The 14,651-nt window shown below is 45.7% G+C and overlaps 1 protein-coding gene across 3 annotated transcripts in view; it reads left to right on the forward strand.

Moving 5' to 3' along the window:
* Positions 1-8,545: 8,545 nt before the first annotated feature.
* Positions 8,546-14,651, forward strand: part of VIRMA (vir like m6A methyltransferase associated) — a 29,778-nt gene continuing 23,672 nt past the window's right edge. For 2 of the 3 annotated variants that reach the window (XM_062570503.1, XM_062570504.1), the window contains exons 1-6: positions 8,546-8,631; positions 11,440-11,555; positions 11,796-11,882; positions 12,304-12,352; positions 12,989-13,157; positions 14,038-14,160. In XM_062570503.1, the coding sequence (XP_062426487.1) occupies positions 8,569-8,631; positions 11,440-11,555; positions 11,796-11,882; positions 12,304-12,352; positions 12,989-13,157; positions 14,038-14,160 (607 nt within the window). In that variant the 5' untranslated portion in view covers positions 8,546-8,568. The remainder of the gene's footprint in view (positions 8,632-11,439; positions 11,556-11,795; positions 11,883-12,303; positions 12,353-12,988; positions 13,158-14,037; positions 14,161-14,651) is intronic. The other variant, XM_062570505.1, reaches the window with a different exon arrangement.

Here is a 14,651-nt window from a genome sequence, read left to right on the forward strand (position 1 = left end):
GGTGCCGCCGGCCCGGGGCAGCGGGAGAGGGGGGAGAGACACAAAGAGGCCAGAGGCGGCCCCCGCCCGAGGGGCGCACGGCGGCCTCTCGCTCGCTCGCTCGCTCGCTGCCCGGCTGGGGCTGGGGCGGCGGCGGCCGGGCAGGCGCGCAATGGCCGCGGGCTTTTCTGCGCGGGCGGCGGCGGTACCTGCGCGCCGCGCCGCGCCCCGCCCCGCCCCACGTGGGGCAGGTAGCGCGCACCTGGCGCCGCCGCCCATTGGCCTCGCCGCGCTGGGACGTGGCGCCCGCGGGGCGGCCGGCTGCGGGCCGCGAGGTGGCGGCCGCGGCGCGGCGCGGCGGCCGCTGAGGTCTCCGAGCGGCCCCGGTGGCGCCGAGCGGCCCCGACCCCGCCGCGGCGGCGGAGGCAGCGGGCGGCGTCCGCGGGGGCGCGCAGCCGCTCGGCCGGCCGCCACCGCGCCCGCCCGCCTCGACGGCCGCGGAGGCCACGCGGCCGCCGCCACGGCTCGCCGCCCTCGGGGCGGGCGGAGCGCGGGCCGGGGCGCAGCGGCGCGGCGCGGCGGGCGGCCGCCGCCCCCGGCAGCAGCGGCTCTGCGCGGGCGGGAGCGCGCGGCTAAGCCCTTCGCGCCGTCCTGCCGGCGGCTGAGGGCCCTCGGCCTCCGTGTCGCCCGGGCTGGGCGGCTCCAGCCTCTGGGTTTTTGGAGGGGGTTGGTTTGGCTGTCGCGGCCTTCCCTCGAGGGTAAGGCGGCAGCCGTGATTCTGTTGTGTTCTTCATGACAGCACCTCTTTTCTGGTGATTTTCTTTCTCTTTTCCACTACGAAATTTATATTTTAAATATGTATTGCTCAAAAGGTGATTTTTTATTACAAATGAGTAACTGAAAAGTTTGCTGAATATAAGATAAACCAGTAACACTGATTTTCCCCAATGAAATCCAGTACGACATCTAATTCTTTAAGAACCTCATTGTGTATTTCTAACTTCTTCTTCTCTAAATTTCTACTGAGATGACTGTGCACGTCATCCTTTTCTTCCCCACTGCTCCTTGTGTTGGAACAGGCTCGAAGCTTGCGCCGTCCTTCATTAATGCAGGCACATTCGTTGGTTTGGCAGGAAGGAACAGGATGTGTTTCATAAGCGTTGTGCCTGGGGATCCAACCAGCCGCATATCCAAATGCTGGCTGGCATCCTCACCCCGCCACAGTTTGTTGGGCCTGGTGCAGTGTGTTCTGCTTGCATGGACTGCCGCCAAATTCCTGCTTGATAGTCTACGTGCTTCAGTAGACAACCTGTGGAGGTTGTCTTTCACCCTTTTTGGCACAGGATACTAATAATGGCATTCACTGATAGCAGTTACTGTAATTATAGGCATCCAGCTGCCATATGAGATTCTCCACTTTTTAAGAGGCAGTTGAAATCTGCCATGTTAATCTGATGTCAAAAAAAGTCTGAGATAATCCTGCTGCTTTTGTAGTAAGGTTATAAACCCCAGTTCTCTTGCTGGATTTATTTCCCAACTTTCTGCCACACTGAGCAAAACATACCCCAGTGCTCTACTTCAAGTACGTGCCTTCAACAGTGATTACAGATCTGTATGCAGCATCTAAGAAAGGTACATGATGTCTTTGGTCTTCGCACAGAGTGTCTACTTAGTGGTCTTTGCTTAGCCTGAAATGGAGGGATTCAATGGAATAGAGAGAGTTTCCCTTAGTTTCTTGCAACTTCTTCCTTTTTAATTCTATTTTATACCTGAAATAATAATAATTAAAAAGTCCAGAAGAATATTTCTGAAATGAATTCACATTGCAGCATGCCAGACAATACTTGCTTGTTCTTCTTTCAGGAGAAGTGTAACTTCATTGTTTATTCTTGATGGTTTCCTTCCCACCACCTGCATGGTTTTCTGGATCCAGCCATTCTTACTGTTTTTCTGATAACAGTTTCTCGATGGATAAATGTTTCTTTACTTGTGATTATATTTTATTTGTGTTCTGATATGCATTTTTTTTTCCTCCCTTCTTGTCTTTTTCTATCTAGGAACATCAGATTCCGTGGCTTATTGCTACTGCAGGCTACCATTGCATATAGTAAACCCTTTCACAAATTATACTGCACCCTAAAAGTGTTTTTAATTCCTATTATGCTTCTTGGGTTCTTGATTAAGCAGTATTTTATTTATTTATTTATGAAGTCACTCATCTCTAATTGCTATTATAGTGCCATTACCTTTTATTTTTCTTCTTGAGTAATGCATTCCCTAAAATGCCTGTTTTCCAATCACAGTTTCTGTTCCACCCTGTTTCTTTTACCCCTTCAGGATCTGCTCTGACAACACGCACCAGTTGTTCAGGTTGTTGTGTTTTGCTGCCCAGGCTCCTGGCATTTGTGTATTGCCATTGTAGTTGCTTCTCACTGGCTGTACATTATTCCCAGGCCCGACTAAACATAGTCTTTGCATGAAGTGTCATCTTCCAGATGATATCAATATTATTACTGACAGGAACGTACACTTTGAGGCAAGGGAACCTCTCAAAGTTCCTCCTACAGTCACCATGTACCTGTAAGTCTCTCATCAGGTGTTCTTCTGTTTCCCCCTCTTCCATCTGTCTTTCTCATTTTCAACCTCTTTGCTAATCTTAGTGTAACTCTGTCTTGCAGTCCTTTTTATACCTGTTCTGCTTTCCCACCACACCTCCTTCTGTATCATTTTCTGGAATTTCTGGAATTTCATGTCTCCCTTAAACCAAGGAATTGGTCTTAACACTACATCCCCCACTGCAGCAAGAGATCTGTGTGCCCTCTTAGAATCATAGAATCAGTAAGGTTGGACGGGACCTCCGGAGATCATCTAGTCCAACCTCCCTGCTCAGCAGGGTCACCTACAGCATGTTAGACAGGGTTGCATCCAAGCGGGCCTTGAATATCTCCAGAGAAGGAGACTCCACAACCTCACTGGGCAACCTGTGCCAGAGCTCTGTCACTCTCATAGGGAAGAAGTTCCCCCTCATGGTCAGGCAGAACTTCTTGTGCTTCAATTTCTGCCCATTGCCTCTTGTCCTGTCACACGGGACAACTGAAAAGAGTTTTTCCCCATCCCCTTGACACCCTCCCTTCAGGTACTTGTACACATTGATCAGATCCCCCCTCAGTCTTCTCTTCCCCAGGCTGAAGAGGCCCAGCTCTGGCAGCCGTTCCTCGTAGGGCAGGTGCTCCAGCCCTCTGATCATCTTTGTAGCCCTACGCTGGACTCTCTCCAGGAGCTCCATGTCTCTCTTGGACTGGGGAGCCCAGAACTGGACACAGTGCTCGAGATGAGGCCTCCCCAGGGCTGAGTAGAGGGGCAGGATCACCTCCCTCCACCTGCTGGCAACATTCTTCCTAATGCACCCCAGGAGACCATTGGCCTTCCTGGCCACATGGGCACATTGCTGGCTCATGGTCAACTTGTCATCTACCAGCACTCCCAGCTCCTTCTCTGCAGAGCTGCTCTCCAGAAGGTCAGCCCCCATCTTGTGCTGCTGCCGAGGGTTATTTCTCCCTAGGTGCAGCACTCTGCACTTGCCCTTGTTGAACCTCAGCAGGTTCCTCTCTGTCCAGCTCTCCAGCCTGGCCAGGTCTCTCTGAATGGCAGCACAGCCCTCAGGTGTGTCAGCCACTCCTCCCAGCTTGGTGTCATCAGCAAACTTGCTGAGGAGGCACTCTGTCCCCTCATCCAGGTCAGTGATGAAGAAGTTGCACAGGATGGGACCCAGGACTGAGCCCTGGGGGATGCCACTAGCCACAGGCCTCCAACTGGACTCCATGCCACTGATGACAACCCTCTGAGCTCTGCCTTTCAGCCAGTTCTCAAGCCACCTCACTGTGCACTCATCTAACCCACACTTCCTGAGCTTGCCTAGGAGGATGTTATGGGAGACAGTGTCAAAAGCCTTGCTGAAGTCAAGGTACACAACGTCCACTGCTCTCCCCTCATCTACCCAGCCAGTCATTCTATCATAGAAGGCTCTCAGATCGGTTAAGCAGGATTTCCCCTTGGTGAATCCACACTGGCTACTCCTGACCACCTTCTTCTCCTCCATATGTCTGGAGATGACATCCAGAATGAGCTGTTCTATCACCTTTCCAGGTATGGAGGTAAGGCTGACTGGCCTATAGTTACCTGGGTCCTCCTTCTTGCCCTTTTTGAAGACTGGAGTGACACTGGCTTTCTTCCAGTCCTCAGGCACCTCTCCAGTTCTCCAGGACCTTTCAAAGATGATGGAGAGCGGCTTGGCAACATCTGTCAGCTGCCTCAGTACCCGTGGGTGCATCCCATCCGGGCCCATGGATTTGTGGATGTCTAGTCTGCCCAGAAGGTCTCTAATCCTATCCTCCTCAACCAAAGGAAAGTCTTCCCTTCTCCAGACTTCTCCCTTACGTCCAGGCTACGGGATTCCTGAGGGCTGCCCTTAGCAGTGAAGACTGAAGCAAAGAAGGCATTCAGTAATTCTGCCTTCTCTGTATCCCTTGTCACCAGGGCCCCTGCCCCATTCAGTAGCAGACCCACATTTTCCCTAGTCCTCTTCTTGCTGCTGATGTATTTGAAGAAGCCCTTCCTGTTGTCCTTAACATCCCTTGCCAGACTCAGTTCCAGCTGGGCCTTAGCCTTCCTTGCCGCATCTCTACTTCTGCATTCCTATAAGTGGCCTGTCCCCTCTTCGACATTCTGTGTACTTTCTTGTGTCTGAATTTGGCCAAGAGCTCCTTGCTCACCCATGCAGGTCTCCTGCCCCTTATGCTGCACTTCTTACTCATAGGGATGCACTGCTCTTGAGCTTGGAAGAAGTGATGCTTGAATATTAGCCAGCTCTCCTGGACCCCTCTTCCTTCTAGGGCCTTAACCCATGAGATTCCACCAATTAGGTCTCTGAAGAGCCCAAAGTCTGCTCTCCTGAAGTCCAGGGTTGCAATCCTGCTTGTTGCCTTACTTCTTTCCTGCAGGATCCTGAACTCCACCATCTCGTGGTCACTGCAGCCAAGGCTGCCCCCAACCTTCACATCTCTAACCAGTCCCTCTCTGTTGGTAAGGACAAGGTCCAGCAGGACACCCTTCCTCATAGGCTCCTCCACCATTTGTGACAAAAAGTTATCATCAACGCATTGCAGGAGCCTCCTGGACTGTTTGTGCCTTGTTGTGTAGTCCCTCCAGCACATGTCAGGGCGGTTGAAGTCCCCCAGGAGAACCAGGGCCTGTGATTGTGAGGCTACCTCCAGCTGCCTATAGAAGGCCTCATCAACTTTCTCTTCCTGGTCAGGTGGCCTGTAGTAGACACCCACAACAGTGTCCCCCATGTTGGCCTGTCCTTTGATCTTTACCCATAAGCTCTCGACTGCCTCCTCCTCCTCCTCCACCCCTAGGCAGAGGTCAATGCATTCCAGTTGCTCTCTCACATAAAGAGCAACTCCACCACCTGGCCTTCCTGGCCTGTCTCTCCTAAAAAGCCCATAGCCATCCATGGCAGCATTCCAGTCATGGGAGCTATCCCACCATGTCTCCGTGACTGCAATGAGATCATAGCTCTGCGATCACACACAGATTTCCAGTTCCTCCTGTTTGTTCCCCATGCTGTGTGCATTGGTGTACAGGCATTTCAAAGAGGTGGTCATGCCTGCAGGTTTCCCAGGAAGGGTGTACTGGGGTTCCCCATAGCCATGTCCCAAATGCACATCCACAGCTGCATGTTGGGCCCCTGTTGGAGGCCCCCCAACCCAACTGGTGTTTTGTTGTCTACCCTGTCTGTGTGACACCCTCCCTCCCCCTCCTACCTAGTTTAAAGCCCTCTTTACTAGGCTGGCTAACCTGTTTGCAAAGGCAAATGTGCCCCGCTTGATGAGGTGAATCCCATCTCTTCCCACCAGTTGTTGGTCTTCAAACCATGTTCCATGGTCATAGAATCCAAAACCCTGTTGCCAACACCAGCAAAATAGCCAGCTGTTGATTTGGAAAATCTTCCTACTCCTCCTCCCATGCCTCTCCCTAATCAGCAGGTCTTCCTGAAGCTTCCTCCCTCTCATCCTTCAACCCCTCACCTCATGGTTTCCTCGATGCAAACCCATGGCTCTGCATAGCTCTTCTTCTCCAGGTTTTCCCACAACCTTGAGTTCTGCATCTCGCACTGCTTTATTACCCTGTATGAGTCTTCTGTTCATCCCAGAGCCCCAGAGCCCATGACTCTCTTATTCTTCCCTGTGCAGACCTTTGCTCTGTGCTAGATCTCCCACTGCAGTTTCCTGTATCACTCTTCCCCATCAGCACTTAATGTTTTCTTCCACAATATCAACATTTTAAAACTGTAATGGGAGAATTAGCAGAGCTGTATCATTTTGTTGGAATGTGTTAATGGTTACCACCAACTGCTTTTTTAATCTAAGATAATTACTGCTGCTAACCTGATTGTTTTCTCCATTTTCATCGGTCAATAAATATCTATTGATATCTAAATCATTCCCTGAAATCATGCAACTAGAGATGAAGTAGAAACACTGCTGCTTTACCCTGAAGCACAGAAATGCCACTAACTTGTAAGCTCAGCCAAATACTGAAGTCAATGACATTACATTCATAGCCATCTGAATTTAATGCTGCTAATCTGATTCTTCTCATATCCAGAGCTGTAGCTCTCACTGACGGTGAGGGAGTCAGTGTAGACAAGAGCACAGGGCTGGAATTCCCCTGATGGTTACTGAAATTACTAGTGTTATCTGACCTCATTGTAGGTCAGTTGTCCCACACTGTCCCAAGAGAGAAGCCATCTGACTGGGACTGCACCCCCTTAGCACAGTGGTATGGACTACAATGTCCATGTTTGGAGAAGATCTACAAAAACTGTTCTTGCATAAAAGTCTACAAAGAGCACTATTAGCATAAGTAATAATAAATAAGTCATGGCAAGCGTAAGCCGTGCCTATAAGGCAATGAGCTATTTTAGCAAAATATATATAAATTCAAGATTTTGTTTTTCTACACAAAAGCTGTATACAAACTCCAGAAGTTTAGATCAGGTTAAGGATATCCATGAGGGCAAGAGTGGGTCTCTGTTTAGGGCTAGAATGAGAGCTGGCAAATCTTCTGCCAATATTGCCAAGAAGGCCCCTTGATTCTCAAATCCTGGAATATTTCCATGAAGAGATTTGCAAATATTTTAACTAGATCTGCTGAAATGTATGAGGAGGCAGTACCATGATTTCAGCAGATTCATAAGCGATTCCAGTTTATGGAGCTCCCTGAACTGCAGCAAAACACACCTTCATTTGTGCCAATAAAACTTGACTGTAGAACTGTGCGTTGTGACCCAGCTACCCAATACACAGTGTGGGCACAGGAACTTCCTGAACTAGTTTCACTACTGAAAATGGGAATGTAGAACCACACCTGTGTTTGAACTGATGCAGCTTTTCATATAAAGACCAACAAAGAGGACTACAACTCCTGGTACAAGTGAATCTCTGGAGTGCTGAGAAAGAAGCAAGTTTAGCTATTGAAACAAAAAGGGGACTCATGGTTTCCTGGTTTGTGTGTGCAAAACTGCTTACCTCTTTAAGAAGCTAATCCAGAACAAGACACAGATAACAAGGAATAACTGTTGTCGCTATCAACATTAAGGAAAGTGCAGGGATGTGGCTGGCGCTCGGGCTGGCTGTTCTGGGAACATGCTGCACATCCTTCTCTGGACTGCCTCTCAAAGACACACGGAGCAGCCTTCAGTCATCGGAGACCCACACCTAGTACCGAAGCTTGCAGAAGCACACACTGTTCGCGTAAGATCAGCCCTACTGCCTTCTCCCGAGCACAGGCTGACTTTGGCTTCTTGGCATCTCTAACACATCTAAGACTGCTGCTGTTATGGGGCAGCAGTTATCATTAAGCTCTGTGAAAATGCTGTATGGAATCGTTCCACATGTGTTTAAGATAAATGGCATTTTCTTATGTCCGAAAAGGGTTAAAGACAGGCTGGAAAATAAAGTTCTGAGGCTGGGCTGCATTTACTATACAGTTAATGTTGAGCGGGAGCTAGAACGGGTGGAGTCAAGCGCGGACAAGCTTTGGAGCAGACAGAAAGCACGAGCGCTTAGCCGGGATGCTCTCTGGAGAGCACAGGCGGCGGCGGGAGGACTCGGAGGCCGCTGCCTCGGTGTTTACAGGCCCTCCCGCGGGCACAAGTGCCACAGCAGCGGCCGTGCCGCTGGCCGCGGGGGCCATCCCCGGCGCCCAGTCCGCGGCTCCCGACGGGCAGGGAGCCGCCGCACGGCGCCCCTCGCTGCCCCCGCCCTCACCGCCGCTTTGCTCTCCTTCGGGCCGCCGCAGCGCCGCGGGGGATCCCGACGGCTGCCGCCCCCCGGGCCCCGCGCAGCGCCACAGCCCCGACGGCGGCGGCGGCGGGCGCGCTGTAACGGTCAGCGCCCCGCCCCGCGCCCCGCCCCGCGCCCCGCCCCGCGCCCCGCCCCGCGCCCCGCCCGCCGCCAACGGTCGCGCCGGCCCCGGAAGCGCTCGCGCGCCGCCCGGAAGCGCTTCCCCCTCGGCCGAGGCAAAATGGCGGTGGACACCGCGACGGAGCTGCTGTTTTTAGACACGTTCAAGCACCAGAGCGCGGAGGTAACGTGGCGGGGTGTGCCTCCTTCCTCCCCGCCAGTGTCTTGCCGCCCGCTCCTCGAGCAGGCCCGCGGTCCGCAGAGCCGCGGCAGGGCCGAGCGGCCCGGCGCGGAGGCTGGCCTAGGCCCGGCGCGGTACGGGCGACCGGGCCCGTGCAGCAGCCGCTGGCCCGGGTGCCCGCCGAGGGGGCGCCTCCGCCGCCCGGCCCACCTAGCCCGCCAAAGCCTTGCCGCGGCCCAGGGCTCCGCGGTGCCCGCCGCTTCGGAGCATCCTGACAGCCCCGGGCGCCGCTGGCAGGGGGCAAAAGAGAAGTATGTCCGTGGGGAAGAGGCGAAGACTCAGGCTTTAGGAGCTTAGTACCCTTCCCTTTTCTCTTGCTTAGCGAAAAATAAAGAGGAGAGGCTCGCTGAAAACAAAGGGGATACACTGGTTTGAAATGTGTGCGAGGGAAGATGTCAGGAAGACAGCTACATCCTGGGAACTTGTGAGACACATGTGCCCCTCTGCTGTTAGTGAGCATGTGTGTGAGACATGCCTTTAGATTTAGGCAGCCTGCCTGTATTCATGTGCAGCAGGAGCAAAACGAATATTTCAAACTTGCTTTAATAATGGGAGATCGTACGTGTTTTCTACTTAGGGGCTGCAGGGATCTTGAGCACCCTCAAAGCTCTTTGTGTTACAGCAGATTTGCTAAGGGTTTTGTCTGTTGTGCTGTTCAGGATGGAACAAGGGTAGTGTAGTTTGCATGACCGAGATGAGGAAGACCATAGAGAGGTGTTTTGCCTGTGGGTAGGCAGTAGGGAAAGAAAATGAAGTATTTTGAGCTAATGCTGCCGTAAAAACAAACCAGGAGTTATTTTGGACTTAGGATCACGGAGACTGAAATGTATTTTTAAACCAGCAACTTAAAATAGCAGTGAGTAGGAGACCCCAGCTACTTCTGTTCCCTTCTGGGACAGCACATTGTCTTAATGAAGTTTTTGAATTGCTTATAACTTTCTGGCGCTTTTGTCTTTGTCAATGACATCTTCTAAACCTGAACTATACTGAACTTTCACTAAAGAAAAAACTAAGTATGTTTTATATATTATAGAAAAGCTGCCTTGTCATTTTAATAATTTTCCAGCTAAATGGGTTGTGAAACTTGCTTTGGAAGTGGCATTTACTGCAAAGTACTGCTTAATTTCATAATAAAATTATTTATTTGGTCTAGCTGTGCATTTTAACATCCGTTTTGCAGCCCTCGTGTAATTTTTTTTAAAATGCTGTAGAGGAAAGGTGAATAAGATTCAGTTGTGGTCTTGATAAGGTTGCTGGTATGTCTTGGTAGTAGTTCCACATGATTTAACCGGGAATGCATCTTTGGCAGTGCTGCTGGTGGTACAGCCTTCTTAGCCGTATGTCTTCTCCCAGAAATGTGGCTCATACTTGATGCATATTCCTTTTTAAAGGCAAAGCAAATGGTTCCCATAGCTCTCTTTATCATTGATTATAGCCACTTTGAATAATGTGCATTCTGTTACAGCATGTTGTGCTTTTGTTCTACCATCCTGATGGTAATATGTCAGCCCCTAGGGCAAAATACTGTATTTGCATATCAAAAGATGTGTTTCTAGAATTCTAGTAATACGTGCCTCAAAGCACACACTTCAGCATTCTTTTAAAAACTTTACTTTTGATTGTTTCCTCATTTATTAGCTTTCTAAAAATCTTAGTACCTCCTTGCCTTATTCTGATAATTTTATGGGGTTTTTTTGCTTTCTAAGATCTTCTTCTGTGAAAGATGTTTTTCTGTGAAAGCTATATAATTTTTGATTGCAGATCAGATTTTTTTCATTTCATTTTTTTAAACTGTATTGGTAGACAAATATTGGTGGAAGCTTTTTTTGCTAGTGCATTCTTTGCTAATATAGCATTGGAAACAGTCAATAAGACTGTACTTCTGAGCTTGTGTTTAAGAAATAATCTTTATGTGCTTAAGGTTGGACATGTTTAATTTCCCTATTTTATGATTTTGTAGATAAAAATTATCTATAAATGTAATAATATCTAATATAATGAATTTAGTGAGAGGAGACTTTCAGCATTAACTGCTTAGTGGCTACTGCATGTGGAGTCAGTGTGACTTTTTGGTTGCTTCCTAGTTTGCTCAAACATAACTTTTAGGAGTGCCAAAGTGTAAATTGTCTTTATATTTGCCATATCTGTGTTGGAAATGGAAATGTTATTTCCAAAAGCGTTCAAGTGTTGTTACAAAATCAGAGAAATAAACATCATACATGATTTTGTATGTTTAAAAAAACAGTACTTACAGTATCATTAAGGTTTCTAACATTATGTTCCCTAATCTTTAAAATTAGAATACACACAGACACAGACACACACACACACACACACACACTTTTTCCTTTGATTATAAATTTGATATAGTTTGTTAAAAGGGAAACATATACTCGGAGTCCTTTTTTTTAATAATGTATGTTCAAATTTTTATCTTTACCAACATATCTTTCTATTAAAAGAAATCTATTGATGTTTAAAAGATTCTTGCAGGTAAAAGGAACTGATCATGAAGTGAAGTAATAACATTTTCTGTGAAGATGATATTAAATACAAGAAGTGTGAGAAGTTTATCTAAAAAAACCCACTTTCCTATTTAATAGTCAAAGAAGTTATACTCTTTACAGAGACACATTTTATAATTATTAGAGTTCCACCTTAATTTGGCTCTCTTTTAACAAGAAATGTATGAGTACGTTATTGTGTTTCCATTTTACATTTCTTAGGCTTTCTTTGTTTTTTGTTTTGCAGCAAAGTACCAATATAGATGTAGTTCGTTTTCCATGTGTCGTTTATATAAATGAAGTACGTGTCATTCCTCCAGGAGTAAGAGCTCACACCAGTTTGCCTGACAATAGAGCTTATGGGTAAGTGAAAGAAATGATGTGTCTGACTCAGATATGTCTTTCTATTATTGTGTTTAGAACTTGTATATCTCAGTAAAACTTCTTATGTAAAAAAGGTAAATTACGTTCATGTATATGTTGAACTTGTAATCATTTTTGGGAATTACTTTAACAATAAAAGTTTTTTTTTTCTTGTTTGTCCTACTTTTATTCTGACTAGGAGCTTGATGGGTTTAACTTTTGCCTTTACTTTGTTTCTAGAGAGACATCTCCACATACATTTCAACTGGATTTGTTTTTCAACAATGTCAGCAAGCCAAGTGCCCCTGTTTTTGATAGGCTGGGGAGGTATGTAGTTCCCAGATTACTTCATGATTTCATTGTCTACATTTTATTTTTCTTCCTGAGAATTTTTGAGTACAGAAGATGCACAATGGAAGATATGCATCTCCTATGCCTCTTGTTTGGTTTATCCTTTCCTAGTATGTATTCTTCTCGCCCTTTTCAATCAATCTGTGTGGGAGAAGCAGATGTTCATGCGTAAAAAATGAGAGTATTTTGTTATTTTTTAACTGACAGTACTCTTTCAGTCTGTGTATGTTAAAGAGAAGTATTTTATTAAAATAAATGTTTTTGCACTCTTGATAATTAAGCATGTATATTGTTCAATGTTCTATTATTAGCTTACCTGTTCAGTGCTGCCATGCTTCGTTTCTGTAAATGTGCTTTTTATTAATAGAAAAATAACTTTGTACATTTTACTTAACAGCCTTGAATATGATGAAAATACTTCAATTATTTTTAGACCTAATGCAAAGGTAATGCAGTGTCATTTAAACCTCCTCCTCTTTTTTACGTCTGTCATTTGAGTGCAGTATGGTTGTGCATGGTGTGTTAGCACTGTGTAAAGCATTTGTTGCTTAAGAGTGTTTAAGACCTTATTCTAAAACCTGCTTGTAGTTCTAATACTTATTACTTTAAAGCATGCCTAATAGATGCTGTGTAAATTGCATGAGTCTTAGATTATTTGTTTGCTTGACAATTCTTGTTGAGATTACCAAGAGTAGTATACATTACTTACCAGCAATGATAAATTAGAATGTTATGGCTGCAGGGCACAACCAAGCACGTCCTCTTCAGTTCTGTTTGAGTTTATTTAATTCCGGTCAGTGTTTGTGTGACTCATGCTAATTTTTTTATGAACTGGCTGTAGTAGATTAGGCAATACGTTGCAAGGAATTGAATGCTGTTAGAGAAAGATCAGTCATTTGTTGTAATGATTGATACATTTAAAGTTTTCTCAGTTTTCAAAATGCAAGGAAAAGAGATAGTGTAATGTTCCATTCTTGTTGCTTGCTTTTGTGCAGATACTGATACATCGATTTTAAAACAAAATAGCTTTTCTGAAATTCTCTTACGATGTTTTCAGCTGCTTTTTCTTTTAAAAAAAACAGGTCAACACAGATGGATTGGTTCTAAGAGGCTGGTACAACTGTCTGACTTTGGCAATATATGGCTCTGTCGATAGGGTAGTAAGTCATGACAGGGAATCACCTCCTCCACCCCCACCTCCACCACCTCCTCCCCAGCAACAGCCTGGTTTGAAAAGAAACCCAAAACATGGTAAGCCTGTTAGCATTAGTGGGAAGAAGACAGAGATTTTTTAGAAAACAAAATTACATTATTTCATCTGAAAAAAGCAATTCTTTCACATTTGAGATTTCATTTGGCTTATTTTGCTAACCTTATATCTTTGTCCTTTATCTTTCTTTTTTTAGATTTATGTTGAATGGTTTTGAGTAGATTTTTGTCTAGTGCTTTTTTTGAGAGTGGGTTAATCTGTTGCGAATTCCCTATGATAGTCAAAATTAAGTATTTTAATTTGTGTGAACTAATTAAAATTTAGATGATAAATCTCTTTACAAAAATTTGTAACAACAAAATTTCAGTCATGATTAACTTTCCTTTTGTGACCTGAAGGCAATAATATTACAGAAAAATATTTGCTTGTGTTGATGTTAGAATGGCCATGAGTGATTTTGTGAGGAAGTTTCTTTGTGCTTTAATTTTGTTTTTAGACTTAAAATTAGAACCGTCTTGTCCAATGTAGAGCTGTCATGCTGCAGAGATGGGAATACACTGTGCTGTAAAAAATCACTTGTAGATCAAAGTCTACAGAGATCACTTGTAGATTTTTTCTAAAGTAACTTCAGTTATTATTAGTAGTTACAATATTGCTAGATGTTGCAAGCTAAAAATGGCAATTATCCACCTTAATTTTAACTCAGTGTTATATTAACAAACATCTGTAGTGTTAATAGCTTTGCTGTTCTTCCTTATATCAGAAATGATTTCAGAAAACTCTGTCAGATACTACTTTATTGAAATATAGCTGAGAAATAAGGGTGCTTTCTAATGAGAAGTATCACTGAAATACTATAATGAACCGTTTCTATGCCTGTGATTCCTTTAAATACAATATTTATTTTCACAATAAATACAGTAGATGGGGAGAAAGAAGACCAGTTCAATGGTAGCCCTCCAAGACCACAACCTAGGGGACCAAGGACACCGCCAGGCCCCCCTCCTCCTGATGATGATGAGGATGAACCTATGCCAGTGTCAGGTAGGATGAGAGCAGACTGTTTTATCTGCTGCATATTATTACTTAGTGGAAGTAGAATTCTGCATTCCTATCTTGTGGTATGTTTCTTGTCTACTTCTACTGCTGCTGGACAGGTTGAGTTTTAGGAAAGAGATTTGTAAGAAAACCCGTTGGATATGTTAAGTTGTATCCGTTTAAGAGTTAGTACATTTGAGAGTATCAGCTGTTGACCAATACACTGATTGATCATATTTTATACAAAAATTCTGTTGACTTTGGTATTTATTATCCTCCTCCATCCCTCTGTTTGCATTATCTGCTGAGTTCTCTGGGCCCCATATCTGTTAAAAATGCTAAGAACTCTTTACATTATTCTTGTAGTCTTACTGAACTAAGTAATTGATGTTAGTGTTCAGTCAAATCATCTCAAATTTTCTCAGGATATTCTTTTTGTATCTCCACTGTGTAATGCTTAAGGTCTATTATTGAGCATTAAATTTCAGAGAATTACT

The sequence above is a fragment of the Rhea pennata genome, chromosome 2 (assembly GCF_028389875.1).
Source record: "Rhea pennata isolate bPtePen1 chromosome 2, bPtePen1.pri, whole genome shotgun sequence".
NCBI classification, from domain to species: domain Eukaryota; kingdom Metazoa; phylum Chordata; class Aves; order Rheiformes; family Rheidae; genus Rhea; species Rhea pennata.